The sequence below is a fragment of the Amblyraja radiata genome, chromosome 18 (assembly GCF_010909765.2).
Source record: "Amblyraja radiata isolate CabotCenter1 chromosome 18, sAmbRad1.1.pri, whole genome shotgun sequence".
Taxonomy (NCBI): Eukaryota; Metazoa; Chordata; class Chondrichthyes; order Rajiformes; family Rajidae; genus Amblyraja; species Amblyraja radiata.
In genome coordinates, this window is record NC_045973.1 from 39924416 (window position 1) to 39942964 (window position 18549).

The following is an 18549-nucleotide window of genomic DNA, read 5'->3' on the forward strand; positions in this document are numbered from 1 at the left end:
ATAACGTTTTGGGTTGAGACCTTTCTTCTGACTGTGAGTCAGGGGAGAGGGAAACACAGAGATAAGGAAGTGTAAGGTGTGAAAACGAGACATCAAAAGTGATGAGTTTCAAGGAAAGTGTAGCCAAGATTATTGTCAGCTGGGAGAAGGTGACAACGAAGTATGCAGCAATAACATGTACTCAGGGGGCAGTCGGACTTGTCGGTGAATGAGGATGGAGGAGGGATGCAGAGAGAGGGAAAGCAAGGGTTACGAAGTTAGAGAAGTCAATGTTCATACTGCTTAGAGCACAGGCCCTTCAGCCCACAATGTTCATGCAGAACATGATGCCAAGTTAAACAGTTCTCATCTGCCTGTATATGATCCATGTCCCACTATTCCCTGCCGTGGGCCTAACTAAAAGCCTCTTAAACACCACTATCGTATATGCCTCCCCCACCACCTCAGGCAATGCGTTCCAGGCACCCACCAGGTCCTGCGCATCTCCATTAAACTTTCCCCCTCTCACCTTATAGCTCTGCTCTCTAGTGTTGGACAATTCCACCCTGGGGAAAAGGTTCTGACTGTCTACCTTATCTATGCCTCTCATAAATTGATATACAGCAAACCCTCATTTTAATGGATCCCTTTATAATGGATAGACACACACTACTGGAGTAACTCAGCGGGACAGGCAGCGTCTCAGGAGAGGAGGAATGGGTGATATGTATTAGAGTCTGAAGAAGGGTCACGACCCGTTCCTTCTCTCTAGAGATGCTTCCTGTCCCGCTGAATTATTCCAGCATTTTGTGTCTATCTTCAGTTTAAACGAGCATCTGCAGTTCCTTCCAACATTTTATGAAGGATTTTGGTTATAGCGTATGGATCTGTCCGATGCCACCCCCTACTCACACGGTGCACCAGTGAGCCCTTCATCCCCCATCGCATGATCCGGTTAGCGCTGATGGTGTTGCGGCTCACGATGTTGTTCCTTGGATCGGCACTTTATTCAGGCAGCTGCTGCCGACTTTATGCCGACCATGAGGGACTTTATTAAATGCCTCACTAAAATCTATGTATGCAACATCCACTGCCCTACCTTCATCAATCTCATCCCTCATTGGGGACGATCAGCCATGATCACAATGAATGGCGGTGCTGGCTCGAAGGGCCGAATGGCCTCCTCCTGCACCTATTTTCTATCACCTAAAAAAACCCAATCAAGTTAGGTATGAGCCTGTTTAGGTGAGAATAAAATGAAGAAAGATTTACTAATCCTACTTTGACTGCTACTTATAATGAACAAAATGAGTGATTAAGGCAGGAAAATCATTGACAAAGTTCCTTCTTCATTTGAAAAGTTTATTATCAAAGGTAAAATTCCAAACACCTTGTAAAAGTGAGTCAGTGATAGTTTTTTTGTACTATTTATAAATCAATGAGGTAAACTTATCAGTTTGGCAAAGCCACTACAAGTGATCAAGAAAATACATTTCTACCTTAGTGTGGCCTAAAATACAGGCAATCAAGTCTGTCAATGAAAATTAATCATTGTTAGAACTGAGGGTCTATAAGACGCTGGTCAGGCTGCATCAGGAATATTGCGAGCAATTTTGGGCACCATATCTGAGGAAGGATGTGCTAGCTCTGGTTAGGCTTCCCGTCCCACTCCCACAATTACTTTTCTGTCCTGGGCATTCTCCACTATCAGAGTGAGCCCAACCGCAAATTGGAGGTACAGCACCTCATATTTTGCTTGGGCAGCTTACAACCCAGCAGTATGAGTATTGATTTCTCTAGCTTCAAGTAATCCCTGCTTTCCCCTCTCTCCACCCCTCCCCTAGTCGTTGTACTAATTTCAATATGGTCCTGGTGAGTTTCATTGTCTGTAACTCGATTTGACCTAGTCCACAGCTAACAATGGCCCATTTCATTTATCATTGTTGCTTTTTTGCATACCTTTAATTCATTTGTTCTGTATCTCTCTATATTACCAAGTAAATCTCTTGTTTCCCTTTCCCCTGACTCTCAGTCTGAAGAAGGGTCTAGATCCGAAACATCACCTCTTCCTTTTCTCCAGAGATGCTGTCTGACCCGCTGAGTTACTCCAGCTTTTTGTGTTTACTTTTGGTGTAAACTAGCATGTGCAGTTCATTCCTACACAGAAATAGGCTCTTCAGTCCACCATGTCCATGGCAACTATCAAGTATCTATTTATACTAGTTGCATTGACCAACACTTGGTACGGCATCGTCTATGCTTTGAGAATGCAGGTGGTTGAATGCTGTGCCAGTTCATACACCCATCATCCACCCAACGTATTGCAGATTCTATCTGCCATCTGGATGGAAAGGTTGATTCCTCACAGATTGTCTCTCAACTTCTTACCCCTTACTTAACCTATGGCCTCTAATTTTGGACATTTTGCAACAGGGAAATGTTGCCCTTCATGACTCTGCATATCTCTATTGGGTCCCACTTCAGTTTACTCCACTCCAGGGAAAATAAACACAGACTATCTCGTCTCTTGTTATAAGTGTGATGCTCCATCCCAGTAATATCCTAGTTAATGTTCTCTGCAACCTCTCCTATGCAATCATTTCCTTCCTATAGTGTGGCAACGAGAACAGTTCACACTATTCCAACTGTAGCCCCACCAATGTTGTGTAAAGTTGTATGAGAACCTCTTATATTTGATGTCCCAGCTAATGAATCTCAAGTGTTTTCTTCACCACTTTTTCTACCAGTCACTCTCAAGAACAATGGCTCTTGTACAAGCTTCCCTATTACTTCATACATCTCACAATTCATCGTGTATATACACAGGCTTATTCGTCCTCCCAAAGTGTCTCACCGCATGCTCTTCATGATTACATTCCATTTGCCATTGATCTGCCCATTAAACGGAATGATCAATATTATCCCATTGTCTGTCTTCCTCACTGAAACCTACACTGTTATTTATTGACTAGAAACGACATCCATTCATCATCGGTTATTGAAGATGAATTCCTCAATACTACCTATGTTCACAGGAGAAAACAAATGTTGTATGAAAGACACAGTCTCAGTTTAGTTTAGAGATACAGCACAGAAACAGGCCCTACGGCCCACCGAGCCTGCGCGGACCAGCGATCCCCATACACTAGCACTAACCTGCAGACTAGGTACAATTTGCAACCTTTACTAAAGCCAATTAACCTACAAACCCATACGTTTTTGGAGTGCGGGAGGAAACCGGAGCACCCGGAGAAAACCCATGTGGTCACAGGGAGAACGTACAAACTCCATAGAGACAGCGCCTGTAGTCAGGATCGAACCTGGGTCCCTGGCGCTGTAAGGCAGCAACTCTACTGCTGCGCCACCCTGCCGCCCCCAAGTTGAGCTATAATTAATGAGGACCGTCAATTATTATCCCACAATTCCACATATTTATATGATTTCTATTTGTGAGAAGACACCAATTTCATGTTTGTGGATTGGCATTGATTTGAGGTGGGAACGCATAAGCGTTCAATGTTTTCAAGCTAACCTGTCATGAAACAGCTCGTAACCTTGTAAGTAAATTTAGACAACTACCATCAATTGTTTATTCATGATTTAATATTCAGTTGATAGCTTGTTTTTAACTAATTTAATTCAGAATAATTATCTAAATAATTTTCTTTATACTAGGGTAACATACAATGCTACTAGCTTTCCAACAGAATGGAGATTTGCTAGATTAAGCTTTTTTTTAAATCAATATTGATGGTACAGCATTCTAGACTATTATATATTTACTTGTACCACAGCAAATAGCAGAAAGATCAACAAACAATTATTCTGAGCTTGTTAGTTTTGGTTGAGAGAACAATATTGATCAGTATTTCATGAAACTGCCAACACTTCCCCAAATAGCGACAGGGAATCTTAGCCATATACGTAAACATTCAGAACACAATATGGGTCTGAATATGGGCCAAAACTCTTCTTTGGTCTGAAGAAGGGTTTCGGCCCGAAACGTTGCCTATTTCCTTCGCTCCATCGATGCTGCTGCACCCGCTGAGTTTCTCCAGCACTTTTGTCTACACAATATGGGAATTGGTTTAATGCATTGTATAAAGGACAGCATTCCCAACTGTGAAGCATTAAATTTAGCGTTAAAGTTAGAATTAAAATCTGGATTATTTATGCATGTGAAATTGGGCTTGGATCTATATCATGGGATGATGCAAACATTAAAATAAATAATTGCAGAATTGGCTGAACAATGAATGATCAACACCATATATTTCAGAATCATTTACCTAAACATTTATTTTCCAGTACATTAGCATTTTTGTGCGGTTGTCATGGGCAAATTGGCTTATGTGTTTCCAATATTATCACTGACTGCAGTCAAAAGTAATTCATTAGCTCAGTGTCTTTGGGTATTCTGAAAGGTTTATGAATAGCTCTTTATAAATGTATTTGATTCTTTGTACCTGACGAAATGTAAACTTCCGACCAGATCACATAACAAATCAATATTTGCTTTGGGTTAAAATAGATGGGCAGAGTGATCTCAATCATAATGCATTTTGCATTTATCAGGGTGATTACAATAATTTAATTCCCTTCATTCCAATAAGTAACAAAATTTGGGAGCACTTAAGTTTTGAAATAAACAAAGCTTTCAGATTAGCCAAATTTCTCTTCAATAAAAGGTTTGTATTGGTGAGTATGAAGCAAACAATGTTCAAGTTATATTCAGCCAAGATCCAAATTTTAATACAATGTTTGCTGTCCAAGTGAGATGAGACTACATACACCGCACATTATCGTCTATCAATTCTTGTAAGGAGGGAAAAAAAACTTGTGGTTATAAAGGATAGACACAAAATGCTGGAGTAACTCAGCGAGACGCTGAGTTACTCCAGCATTTTGTGTCTATCTTTTATAACCACAAGTTTTTTTTCCTCCTTACAAGGCAGCATCTCTGGATAGAAGGAATGGGTGATGTTTCGGGTCGAGACCCTTCTTCAGGCTGGGAGTCAGGGAAAGGGAAACGAAGGATATGGAAGGGTAAAGTGTGAAAACGAGAGATCAAAGGGGACGAAGTTCAGGGGAAATGTAGAATAGATCCTTTCCCTGACTCTCAGTCTGAAGAAGGGTCTCAACCCAAAATGTCACCCATTCCTTCTCTCCAGAGATGCTGCCTGTCCCGCTGAGTTACTCCAGCATTTTGTGTCTATCTTCGGTGTAAACCAGCACCTGCAGTTCCTTCATACACATTTTCTAGTTACAAAATGCCATTCTGCACCTCAGGATATCTCATTTTACCGTAAAGGAGGACTTTGAAATGCAATTAAGGTTTTATTGTAGTAATCTGACAACCAATTGGCATAAAACAAGCTCCCACAAACAAATAGGTGAAAATTTACATTTTAATGTGATGTTAAATGAGGAATAGATATTAGTCAGGCTCCATGGTTAACATCCACGTCTTGCCTGCAAACAGTTCATCCATCTGAGGGAGCAGATGGTACTATGGTTTAACATCTTATTACAAATACATTTGTTCCAAATGTGTCAGCCTAGATGGTTGTGCTCAAGTCTTGAGGTTTGAGCCACTGTTTACATGGTTAGATGGTACAGGAGGGGACAAAGCCGACTGTATTTTTTAAGGAGGCTGAGGTCTTTTAATATCTGCCAACCCCTACTGTGCAGTGTCTACCATTCAGTGGTGGCCAGTGCTCTGTTCTTTGCTGTGGCCTGTTGGGGAGATGGCGCCCGTATAGCGGATAAAAACAGATTGGACAAACTAATCAGGAAGGCCGGCTCAGTGGTCGGGGCTGAGCAACGAACGGTCCAGCAGGTGGCAGAGGCCAGAACTCTAAATAAACTAGGTTCCATAATGACAAACCCCACTCACCCACTCCATGCCCTGAAGGTGATCAAGAGCAGCATCTTCAGCCAGAGGCTGATTGCACCAATGTGCAAAACGGAGAGATACAGGAAGTCCTGTTTACCAGCTGCTATAAGACTTTTTAATGAGCATAAATAACTGCACTTTTTTTAAATTAATTGTATTTTAACTGTATTTTAACGTATTTTAACTTGTTATGTATGAAAGCGTGGTGTTATGTTTGTCTTGAAGCTGTCGTGGCACTGTAATTTCCTGAAAAGGATTATTAAAGGAATAATCTAATCTAATCTAATCTAATCTTAACATCTAATTTAGCAGGACTCATAATCTGAACCAGGATAACTTGATAACTAAATTTCATATGGGATGGAAAGGCTTTTCAAGTAAATATATTATTCTGTACCTTAACACATTTATTAATCCAACACAAGAATACACAAGAATAATTCTAGAATCGTGTTTGTAAGTGAGAAGGTGAACATTTCCAGAGACACAAAACACAGCAGATGCTGGAATCCTGAGCAATAAACTGCTGGAGGAACTCAGCGGGTCAAGTAGCATCTGTGGAGGGAAATGGACAGGTGACTTTTTTGGATTGGGCCTCTTATTCTGACTGAACAAACTTTGTCCATTTACCTACATATTGTCTGACTTGTTGAGCTCTTCCAGCAGTTTGTTTTCTGCTCAAACAAAAATGTCCAGTCTGCAATCTATAATTCCCTTCAAAATAATTAAGATTCTTAAAACAAGTGACTTACACAAAATTGAAACCAGAGCTGTGGTAGGTAAGAGGAGTGAGGTGCAAATTAATAATTTTAATTATGTGTCCCTTTACCTCATACATTCTAATCGACTCTTAAAAGGCTCCAGGTTTCACTTACAGTACATCATTCTTCAAATCGCAAGTACATTCTATGCGTTACATAGAACAACACAGCACAGAAATGGGCCTTTTGGCCAACAATGTTTGTGTCGAACATGATGCCAAGTTAAACTGATCACATCTGCCTGTACATGATCCATGTCCCTTATTCCCTGCACTTCCATGTGCCGATCTAAAAGCCACTTAAACACCACTATCGCATCTGTCTGCACCACCACCCCTGGCAATCTGTTCCAGGCCCTCACCACTCTCCAAGTAAAACAAAATCTGCCCCGCCCATCTCCATTAACTCCTCCACCCCTCACACCTTACAGCTCTGCCCTCCTGTGTTGGACATTTCCACTTTGGGGAAAAAAGGTTCTGACAGTCTCCCCTCCTCCTATAATTGTATAAGCTTCTATTGCCACCCCTCAACCTCTGAGATTTCAGAGAAAACAATCCAACCAACCTCTAACTGCAGCTAAAATCCTCTAATTCAGGCAGCATTCTGGTAAATCTCCTCTGCACCCTCTCCGAAGCCTCCACATCTGTCCAAAGCCTCCACTTCTGCCCTGTAATTAAACGACCAGAACTGCACGCAACACTCCAAATGCAGCCAAACCAAAGTCCTATAGAGCTGCACCTTGACTTCCTGACTCCTATATTCAATGCCCCTAGCAACAAAGGCAAGCTTACCATATGCTTTCTTAACCACCTTAATATTGATGACCAATACATTTGTGAACTCCATGACAGTGGTCTAAAAGCTTTCCGTGAGTTTAACAGTGATTTCACACTGTAGTCTTGAACACAGCTTCAAAGAGCCCATTTTTTTTCAGCTTATAACATTTTTGTGTCGATAAACAAGAAATGCAATTTTAAGCTTCATAGAGTAATGTTTCTGCCATTGTTAAATGACGTATTACTTCCACATCATAGACCCTGTGCCAGTTTTGGGAACCATCATATTCTGTCTTGCTAGACTTTCCTTTCATGACAATATCATGTGAATCGTCTCGATAGCACCTCCACAAAACTTTGTTCTGGTAGTTGGGAATGTGTTCAGATTTCAACGTGCACTCTGATGAGAACACTTTTCAAAGCAATTTTCTAAAAACGTGAAAGTTAAGATTTTTCTCTGTTGGACAGCAATGTCCAGCAGCAAATTGGCTACATTAAAAAACTGCCATAAATTACTTTCCATTGTTTTGCCTACAGCTACTTATCACCTCAGCAAAATTAGATTTCAGTGAAACCAGCTGCATTTATTCCTCAGGTTTGAAATCAATTAATGATAAAATGCATTTATTGCAACAGCAGAATTTGATATATCTTTAGTTCCAGATATGACTGGACAACTAAATCACAGTCATGCTCACAGAGTTTAAAATTGCTTAAATATGACAGACCACAATAATTCTAACGTTAGAATATAGAGCAGGAACAGGCTCTTAGCTCACTATGTCCGCACTGAACAGAACGCCGTTAAACTAATCTCCGGCAGTAGTCCTTCGCTGCATATCCATGTGCCTATCAAAAACGCTCTTAAATGTTACCATCACATTTACCTTCACACCACCACCCCTGGAGCATGTTCCAGGCACCCACCACTCTCTGTGTAAAACAAAACATGCCCCGCTCATCACCTTTAAATTTTATCCTCTCAACTTAATGCTGTTTCCTCTAGGCTTTGACATTTCCATCCTGGAAAAAAGGTTCTGACTGTCTACCCTATCTATGTTTCTCATTATTTAATCCACTTCTCAGCCTCTCGAGCTCCAGAGAAAGCAATTGATGTCTGTCCAACCTCTCCTTATAGCTAATACCCTAATCTAACTCAGGCAGTATTCTGGTAAACCTTTTCTGCTCCCTCTCCAAAGATTTAATGTCCTTCCTGTAATGGGATAACCAGAACTGCACACAATACACCAAATGCAGCCTAACCAAAGTCCTATAAAGCTGCAACATGACTTCCTATAGTTAATGCACCAACCACTGAAGGCAAACATACCATACACCTTCTTCCCACTCTATCTGTGTGTTACTACGTTCAGGGAACTGTACAGTCGGGCCCCACAAACCCTCGGAACATCAATGTTATTAAGGATTTGCCATTAATTATATACTTTCCCATTACATTCGTCTTTCCAAAGTGCAACACCTCCTACGTGTGATTACTGAACTCAGTTATTTAATAATAATCTACAGCACTAAATTATTTTCTGTCGAGCACATCAGAAAATCACACATTAGAATAACAATCCCCTATGTCAAAACACAGGAACTTTTTCAGCCTGATATTGAGAATAGGAAGCTAGTTATCTTATATTTAAAGGCACATTCCTTTACAAATAGTTTGCTGGGCAATAAAATAGACTTTCAGTCTTGAATAGTAATTTGATACAATTTTCAAGGATATTTTTGTAGTTAAATATTCATTTCCATACATTCTATTACATCTGTAAGAAAAAATATCTTGATCTGGTTCCCTCCTTGCTCCACTCTATCCTCCACTTTGAGTACCATGAAGTAAGGTTTGGATCTATATATAAATATCCTATTGACACAGAACAGTATTTTAAACCATGATAAAAATATGGTTTATATATGCGTGAGATAGAAACACTCAAGAAGCTGAGCTAAATATTTTTTTGTGTGAAAAAAGTTATTTATCTAAATCCTTCACAGAGCCAAGTACATTTCAGTACTTTTTTTTAAACAAAAATTGCACGTCCTTATTGCACCAGAGAGGAATGTCCCTTTAAGATTGTAATAATACTGTAAACCTATTTGTATTTTTATCTCATCAATATTTGTAACTCTTTTCAAGACAGACTATAGAACTTTGCGACTTTATTATTTAAAATGCATTTTCTTTTTAAAACTAAAGTTATTTTTTTACATTAACAGTGGTGGTATTGTAGCTGATAAAGGCTTCCATATTACAAAAATGCCAAGGTATCACTCATCCAATTCTTCTAAATCAGTCTCTGGTCAATGAGATGCAAATGGTGCAAGTTAAGAATAGAATCAGCTATGATCCGAGCTGTAGACCTTTGGTAACCTCCAGATGTCACCATCAGGATGGGTATCTTATGAATGCGGGCTGCCTTAAAAATTACTTCATCTCTTTTAATAATTCCCTGGAAAAAAAAAAATTTACTTTAGCAGGGCACAAACTAGTTTCATTTCATATCATTACTAATTATACATCAAAATAGTTTTCTTCCCAAATGTTAATGCAAAAAGCAATTCCAGTTCCATTCAATACAATGCTACATGTCTAACATAGCATAATTATGAATCAGATTTTTTAAAAATCATAATGTTGTTGTTTGCAATGCTGAAAAGGGCAAGATTAAATTACATGATAATACACTCTTTAGCAAATACAAACTGACTTCCTAGCACTGAAGCAGTCATTATTTTCTCGGTAATTTGAACAGAATTGTGTGCACTCCTTTAATTATAAATTATAGACAAACATAATTACTTAATAGTTAAGGGATTTTTAGAACGTATGCACAGGAATTAGTGGTAAATGAAACATTCCTGTTAAAATACAGTCACTTTCCATCTGGATCATGTGTGTGCCAATCATTAGAATTGTGGCAAACTCCTATAGAAACGCTATCTAGAAACGAGGAACCATTTCAATTCATTCAGTTTGTTTAATCCAGGATATGAAAAAATATCACTGTAGTGTGAAGTATGATGAAAACAGAAAATAGATACATCACTTGTTCAAGCTAATGAAACACCTGGAACAGATGTCCATTGAAATAAAATATTTGCTCAGCATAACAAAACATTTCCTTAGATTTCTGAGTCAAACTCCAGGTGAATTTCCATTCGCCTGTGTTCAATTGGGTTTGCATGTAAGTCAACATGTTGCATACGTCGAATGTTGGGCTAACAGATTTTTATTCATTTCATAGTGCAAAGTACAAAAATTCTGATTTAGCCTGAATGTATCTCACAAACCTGAGGAGAGACAGCCAAACCTCCCAATTGATCACCATCTAAGATGTCTGTGCCTGCATTGTACACAATGATGTCTGGAGTGACTTCATGCAATGCTTTTGCCACATGTGCTTCCACTTTCGCCAGATACTCTGAATCCTCTGTGTCCCATTCTAGTTCAATTTTCCACTTGATGGCTCCTGGTAACAATTCATGAATAAACGTTTCAGTAATCAATCATTTCACAGTTAACTCCACACAAAATATATTTTTTAACACCGTGGCAAACAATACAAATCAAATTTCACCCAAAGTTATTTAATACATTATTAACAAGGATAGTTTCTGATAGATTATTCAAAAATATACCAAATATGACAAATGATTTTAGATAAAAAGGCATACAAAAATCATGCATGGATTTCAAAAATATTAAATGTGCATGTAGTAGCGATATGCATCAACAACTATTATAATTTATCATAAACTAATTACTGCTCAATTATTTATTAACAGTAAGTATTTGATCACTAATATAAAGGACACTGATATTGCAAGTTCTGAGTTACTTATTCAAAACATTTCAACAGTAAATTCACGGGCAACAGAATGAACATAAGGGCTACAAGCCTTAGTTTGACTTGCAAACAGCAATTAAAAAAAAGATAAAAAGTACTGGAATAACTCAGCGGGCCAGACATCATCCCTGGAGAACATGGAGAGGATGTTCAGGTTGGAACCCTTCTGCAGACCAGTCCGATGATGGGCCCTGACCCGAAACATCACCTATCCATGATCTTCAGGGATGCTGCCTGACCCGCTGAGTTACTCCAGCACTCTGTGTCTATTTTTGTAAACCAGCATCCGCAGCCCCTTCTATCTATAAACAGCTATGAAAGTTGCTTCTTCATGATCGGGTTGAAGCAAGTTCTGGAATTGTTGATCCAAGAGGATCGAAGAAGTTAGAATTGTACTGCAAATGGCTGGCTTATTGTGGTTTTTCCTCTACTTTCCTGTATATCTGATATAATAACCTCAGTGTCAGTTTAGTTTATTGTCACATGTACCAAGTGAAAAGCTTTTGTTGCGTACTAACCAGTCAGCAGAAAGACAATACATGATTACAATCGAGCCATTCACAGTACAGATACAGTGCCCTCCATAATGTTTGGGACAAAGACCCACCATTTATTTATTTGCCTCTGTACTCCACAATTTGAGATTTGTAATAGAAAAAATCACATGTGGTTAAAGTGCACATTGTCAGACTTTATTACAGACACAATTACAAGGCGCCATTTTTTTGTATATTTTTAATTTATGTTATTGAATGAAGCATCAATGACTATGGGAGAGTTCAAATATAAGGTAGAATTAACTCTTTTTTTGCTCTGCCAGAAAGATGTTTTTTTTGCCTGAAGCCATAGATATCTTGTGCTAAAATAATGTAATTTGTCTTATTTCAATCATCCTCTCTGAATGAAAGTGACAATATTCTAAAATATCGGTTCTGATTCATGAACAATGTTGTGTCATGGACTTAAGCCAAATCGGAACTTGACTGACAGTGCCTAAAGTCACTGCAGACAAGTCTGTTACAATTAACATCTCATCATCCTTGTCTAGATCTGAGCCCTAGTACCAGTGTCATGCAAGAGCACACTGTTGCGTAGCAACCACTCACACAAGAACATGAATATCGTAAAAGAAGGGGTAACAGATTCAGGAAGAATTTCTTCCCTGCTGTTATCAGACCGCTGAATGGTCTTCCCCCCATAAGCTAAGGTGTAGGCCCAATCTTCCAACCTACCTCATTGCGTACCTTGGACTTTTTCTCTGTTAGTGTAATGCTATAGGATAATATTCTGCACTCTGGTATTTATGTCTTTGCCCTGCCTGCTGTACTTGTACATATGCATTGGGATAGTCCCAGACTCAACTACCTCCTCTGGCAGCTTGTTCCAAATACCCACCACCCCTTGTGTGAAAAAATTACCTTTCAGATTCCTATTAAGTCTTTTCCCCTTCACCTTGAACCTATGTCCTCTGGTCTTCGATTCACCTACTCTGGACAAGAGACTCACTATGATGTGACTTGATTGTGCTGAATTACAGTATGATTTGGCTAGATAGCATGCAAATAAAGCTTATCTCTGTATCTTGGTACACGTGTCAATAATAAACCATTATCTATACCAATAGTGAACCATCTCGAAGATGTGATTGGGCAGCTGCAGTAGAACGCGTCAATGTGGACACAGACCCCTGCCACCCCTTGCACAATCACCAACATGCCAAGAAACGCCTGAAGAGTCGGAACAGCTTCAGGGAACTAGAGCCAACTGTGCCAGGCACCAAAACCAAACAACAGACGGCACCAGGACACCACCTGCCTTTTTCTACCTTGAAAGCCCTAAACCGTCTCTGCACTGGAGTGGGACGTTGTGGACTCAACCTGAAGAAGTGGGGCCTCTCGAACTCTGACAAGTGCAACTGTGGAGAGGTACAGACAATGACCCACCTACTGACTTGCGGCGGAGAGTCATGCACTGCGGACAATCTCCGCAGAGGCACAGATGTGGCACTGGCTGTGGCAAAGCGATGGTAGAACGTTGACCGACACACGAGTGAAAAAAACCTATACCAATTGTCCCATGAGCCTGTTCCACCATTCAATACAATTATGTGTCATAGAAACATAGAAACATAGAAAATAGGTTAGGAGGAGGCCATTCTGCCCATCGAGCCAGCCCCACCATTCATTGTGATCATGGCTGATCGTCCCAAATCAATAACCCGTGCCTGCCTTCTCCCCATATCCCTTGATTCCACTAGCCCCTAGAGCTCTATCTAACTCTCACTTAAATCCATCCAGTGATTTTTGCCTCCACTGCCCTCTGTGCCAGGGAAGTCCACAAATTCACAACTCTCTGGGTGAAAACGTTTTTTCTCACCTCAGTCTTAAATGGTCTCCCCTTTATTCTAAGACTGTGGCCCCTGGTTCTGGATTCGCCCAACATTGGGAACATTTTTCTTGCATCTAGCTTGACCAGTCCTTTTATAATTTTATATGTTTCTATAAGATCCCCCTCATCCTTCTAAACACCAGTGAATACAAACCAAGTCTTTTCAATCTTTCCTCATATGGCAGTCCCGCCATCCCAGGGATCAATCTCGTGAACCTACACTGCACTGCCTCAATCACAACGATGTCCTTCCTCAAATTAGGATCAATTAGTGTCATCAAAACAATGGCTTGAATTCCAAAATGCTATCTGATCTTCATGAACTTTGCTAGCCTTTTAGCCCAATTAATAAACCAGCAAAAACCTAACTATCAGAAGAATTCCAAAGGTTGGCACAATGCCATATGGTCGACTGACATGCCTCACAACTGCTTAAGAAGGAACTGTAGATGCTGAAAAATCGAAGGTAGACAAAAATGCTGGAGAAATTCAGCGGGTGAGGCAGCATCTCCTTTGCTCCATAGATGCTGCCTCACCCGCTGAGTTTCTCCAGCACTTTTGTCTGCCTCACAACTGCAATCACCTAGGCTCAATCCTGCCCTCCAGTGTTATCTGTGTGGAGTTTGCACTTTCTCATGCAAACTCCATGTGTTTATATATTACTGCAAGGAGCTTTGTTTCCTCCTTCATCTCAGGTGAGTTGGTAGATTAATTGCCCACTGCAAGTTTTCCACGATGTGTAGGAGACTGGCAGAATCTAAGAGGAGTAGATGGAAATTTGTGGAAAATAAAAATGGGATCAATGAAAATGAGTAATTGATGGTTGACATGGACCCGGTGGGCTAAAGGTTCTAGCTTTGTGCTGAATAATTCTTTGTTTCAAAGATTCACTGGCAAATATAGTGATGTTGCCTTGTCTCTACCATATGGCTGCCATGGTATCCTGAGATTATTTTTCTTAGTTCTCAGCTTCCCCACTCAGGAACACTTATTCTGTCAAGCTCCCTTTGAATTTAGCACACCGCAATGAATCAACATCTTCATCTTTCTAAACTCCCTCGACTCATTCTGCACATACTTTCCACACTGGACAAAAAGCCCACCCTGGGACAATCAATATTGTGAACCTTTGTGCAAGTATGTCCTTCCTTCAATAAGGAACTCAAAATTCCACACAGGATTCCAGATGCAATCTCACATAATATGTCATAGGTGATAGAAGCAGAATTAGACCATCAAGTCTACTCCGCCATTCAATCATGGCTGATCTATCTCTTCCTCCTAACCTCATTCTCCTGCTTTCTCCCCATAACCCTTGACACCCATACTAATCAAGAATCTATCTATCTCTGCCTTAAAAATATCCACTGTCATTGCAGCAAGACTTGCTTATTCTTACGCATTATTGTTAGTGCTACCCCTGAAAATAAAGCCATTTGTGCCTTTATATTATTTGCTCTACCAGAATAGTATAACATAGCGTTTTTCAGGTGTACGTCCATTTAAATAACAGGCTGAAATGAATTGACAGTGCCGAATAAAGAGCTGCCAGCTAGTTGCAATGTGCGAGGAGGTGGTCCTCTACATATCTGTGCCTGTGCGGATGTCAGGAATGTATTGAAGGCCAGATGTTCATACTCCCTCTCTCCTGAGACTCACCATATATAATAAGGGACTTCAACAAATTGCTAAACTCCCTTGGTCAGTGATACTCCTCAGATTTGCATTGGTCAGCATTACGACCTTCATTTAGATTGGAAGTTTGGGAAAGATTTTCTTTCAATTACATTCATGTTTGAAAAAAAATGTTAACAGCAGTTTTGTGTTTGTAAATTAATTCAACATATGTAATTGTTAAACCTGACTTTTGATCATATAGAGTTGGAAACAATGTTCTGACTGTACAAAGTCATGAGGTGATTTGTGAGCTGTATTGTAGTCCTACACTCAGCCTACTCACTGCTCACAGCCTAACATGCCGCACTGAAGGGCTGTGTCAATGGATATATATGTAGGAAGGAACTGCAGATGCTAGTTTACACTGAAGATAGACACAAAATGCCAGAGTAACTCAGTGGGACAGGCAGTGTCTCTGGTCAATAGACAATAGATAATAGGTGCAGGAGAAGGCCATTCGGCCCTTCGAGCCAGCACCATCATTTAATGTGATCATGGCTGATTATCCACAAAGTAACATTAGCAAATTTGCAGATGACACAAAGCTGGGTGGCAGTGTGAACTGTGAGGAGGATGCTATGAGAATGCAGGGTGACTTGGACAGGTTGGGGGAGTGGGCAGATGCATAGCAGATGAAGTTTAATGCAGATAAATGTGAGGTTATCCACTTTGGTAGCAAAAACAGGAAGGCAGATTACTATCTAAATGGCATCGTTGGGAAAAGCGGAAGTACAATGGGATCTGGGGGTCCTTGTTCATCAGTCTCTGAAAGTAAGCATGCAGGTACAGCAGGCAGTGAAGAAAGCGAATGGCATGTTGGCCTATATAACAAGAGGAGTTGAGTATAGGAGCAAAGAGGTCCTTCTGCAGTTGTACAGGGCCCAAGTGAGACCACACCTGGAGTATTGTGTGCAGTTTTGGTTCCCTAATTTGAGGAAGGACATTCTTGCTATTGAGGGAGTGCAGCGTAGGTTTACAAGGTTAATTCCCGGGATGGCGGGACTCATATGCTGAGAGGATGGAGTGGCTGGGCTTGTACACTCTGGAATTTAGAAGGATGAGAGGGAATGTAATTGAAACATATAAGATTGTTAAGGGTTTGGACACGCTAGTGGCAGGAAACATGTTCCCGATGTTGGGGGAGTCCAAAACCAGGGGCCACAGTTTAAGAATAAGGATTAAGAAGGTCGAGTGGCAGGTAGATAAGGTGGTCAAAAAGACTTTTGGCACATTGGCTTTCATCAGTCAGAGTATAGAGTATAAAAGTTGGGAGGTCATGTTGCAGTTGTATAGGATGTTGATGAGACCGTATTTAGGATATTGTGTTCAGTTCTGGGCACCATATTATAGGAAATATATTGTCAAGCTTGAAAGGGTTCAGAGAAGATGTATGAGGATGTTGCTAGGACTGGAGGGTGTGAGCTATAGGGAGAAGTTGAGTAGGATGGGTCTCCATTCCTTGGAGCGCAGGAGGATGAGGGGTGATCTTATAGAGGTGTACAAAACCATGAGAGGAATAGATCGGGTAGATGCACAGAGTTTCTTGCCCAGAGTAGGGGAATCTTGGACCAAACAACATAGGTTCAAGTTGAAGGGGGAAAGATTTAATAGGAATCTGAGGGGTAACCTTTTCACACAAAGGGTGGTGGGTGTAAGGAACAAGCTGCCAGACGAGGTAGCTGAGGCTGGGACTATCCCAACATTTAAGAAACAGTTAGACAGATACATGGATAGGACAGGTTTGGAGGGATATGGATCAAGCATAGGCAGGTGGGACTAGTGTAGCTGAGACATGTTGGGCGGTGTGGGCAAGTTGGGCCGAAGGGCCTGTTTCCACTGTATCACTCCATCTCTATGACTCTAAAACAATGATTTAGGTTTATTTATTGGGTGATAGTATGAGAAACGAGAGAAACTTGCTAAACCTGTGAACTTTGGTAGCAACATGCTTGTGTGCCATGATGGTTATTATATGGTTCAAATAGATTAGTTTAGTTTATTGTCACGTGTGCCAAGGTACAGTGAAAAGCTTTTGTTGTGTGCTATCCAGTCAGCGGAAACCATATAATAACCATATAACCATATAACAATTACAGCACGGAAACAGGCCATCTCGACCCCTCTAGTCCGTGCCGAACACATAGTCTCCCCTAGTCCCATATACCTGCGCTCAGACCATAACCCTCCATTCCTTTCCCATCCATATAACTATCCAATTTATTTTTAAATGATAAAAACGAACCTGCCTCCACCACCTTCACTGGAAGCTCATTCCACACAGCTACCACTCTCTGCGTAAAGAAGTTCCCCCTCATGTTACCCCTAAACTTCAGTCCCTTAATTCTCAAGTCATGTCCCCTTGTTTGAATCTTCCCTACTCTCAGTGGGAAAAGCTTTTCCACGTCAACTCTGTCTATCCCTCTCATCATTTTAAAAACCTCTATCAAGTCCCCCCTTAACCTTCTGCGCTCCAAAGAATAAAGCCCTAACTTGTTCAACCTTTCTCTGTAACTTAGTTGCTGAAAGATAATACATGTTTACAATCGAGCCATTTACAGTGTATAGAAACATGAAAAGGGAATAACATTTAGTGGAAGGGAAAGCCAGGAAAGTCCGATCAAGGATAGTCCGAGGGTCACCGATGAGGTCGTTGGTGTTCAGCGCTGCTCTCTGGTTGTGGTAGGATGGTTCTGTGCTGCATATTCTTTGTAAATACCAGGCCAGGTTTGAGAGGCTGGATTTCGTCATTCAAATAGCTGTTTGTGGACCAGGTGTGATCAATTTTGGCTGCCATGTTTGCCTATATTAAACAGTGCATTGTTGGTTTAAAGTGTTTGAGGATTTGAAGGATAAAACAAAGGTGCTATCTCAATATGAGACTTTTCCTTCTCCACACAGAGTTTACCACAGTTTTAAACCCTGTTGGAAAGGAAAGTGTTAATAATTTTGAAAAAATTGCTGAGCAGATATCAGTACTTAAAATGTTGCATTACAATGCATTATGACATTTCAGCTTGACCTTTATTAACCCTCTTAAACCAAACTTGATTATTGCTGAGGTTTGCAGCTGTAGTTGTATTCTTAACAGTACATGCATGTTAACTCCCATTGTCTGCTGCAGGAGTCATTACTTTAGGTTTATTGTTCCTTACTCTGAGAGTGAACAGAGGTCTCTGTGTTTAAATGAGTTTCAACCTTGTCTCACTCCATTT

At 40.4% G+C, this 18549-nt stretch overlaps 1 protein-coding gene across 3 annotated transcripts in view; it reads right to left on the minus strand.

The window, feature by feature from the left end:
• Window positions 1-9612: 9612 nt before the first annotated feature.
• The window catches only part of hdac11 (histone deacetylase 11), a 114690-nt gene continuing 105753 nt past the window's right edge, over window positions 9613-18549 (minus strand). For all 3 annotated transcript variants that reach the window (XM_033037202.1, XM_033037200.1, XM_033037201.1), the window contains 2 exons: window positions 10716-10894; window positions 9613-9874 (listed from right to left, as the gene is read on the minus strand). In XM_033037202.1, the coding sequence (XP_032893093.1) occupies window positions 9710-9874; window positions 10716-10894 (344 nt within the window). In that variant the 3' untranslated portion in view covers window positions 9613-9709. The remainder of the gene's footprint in view (window positions 9875-10715; window positions 10895-18549) is intronic.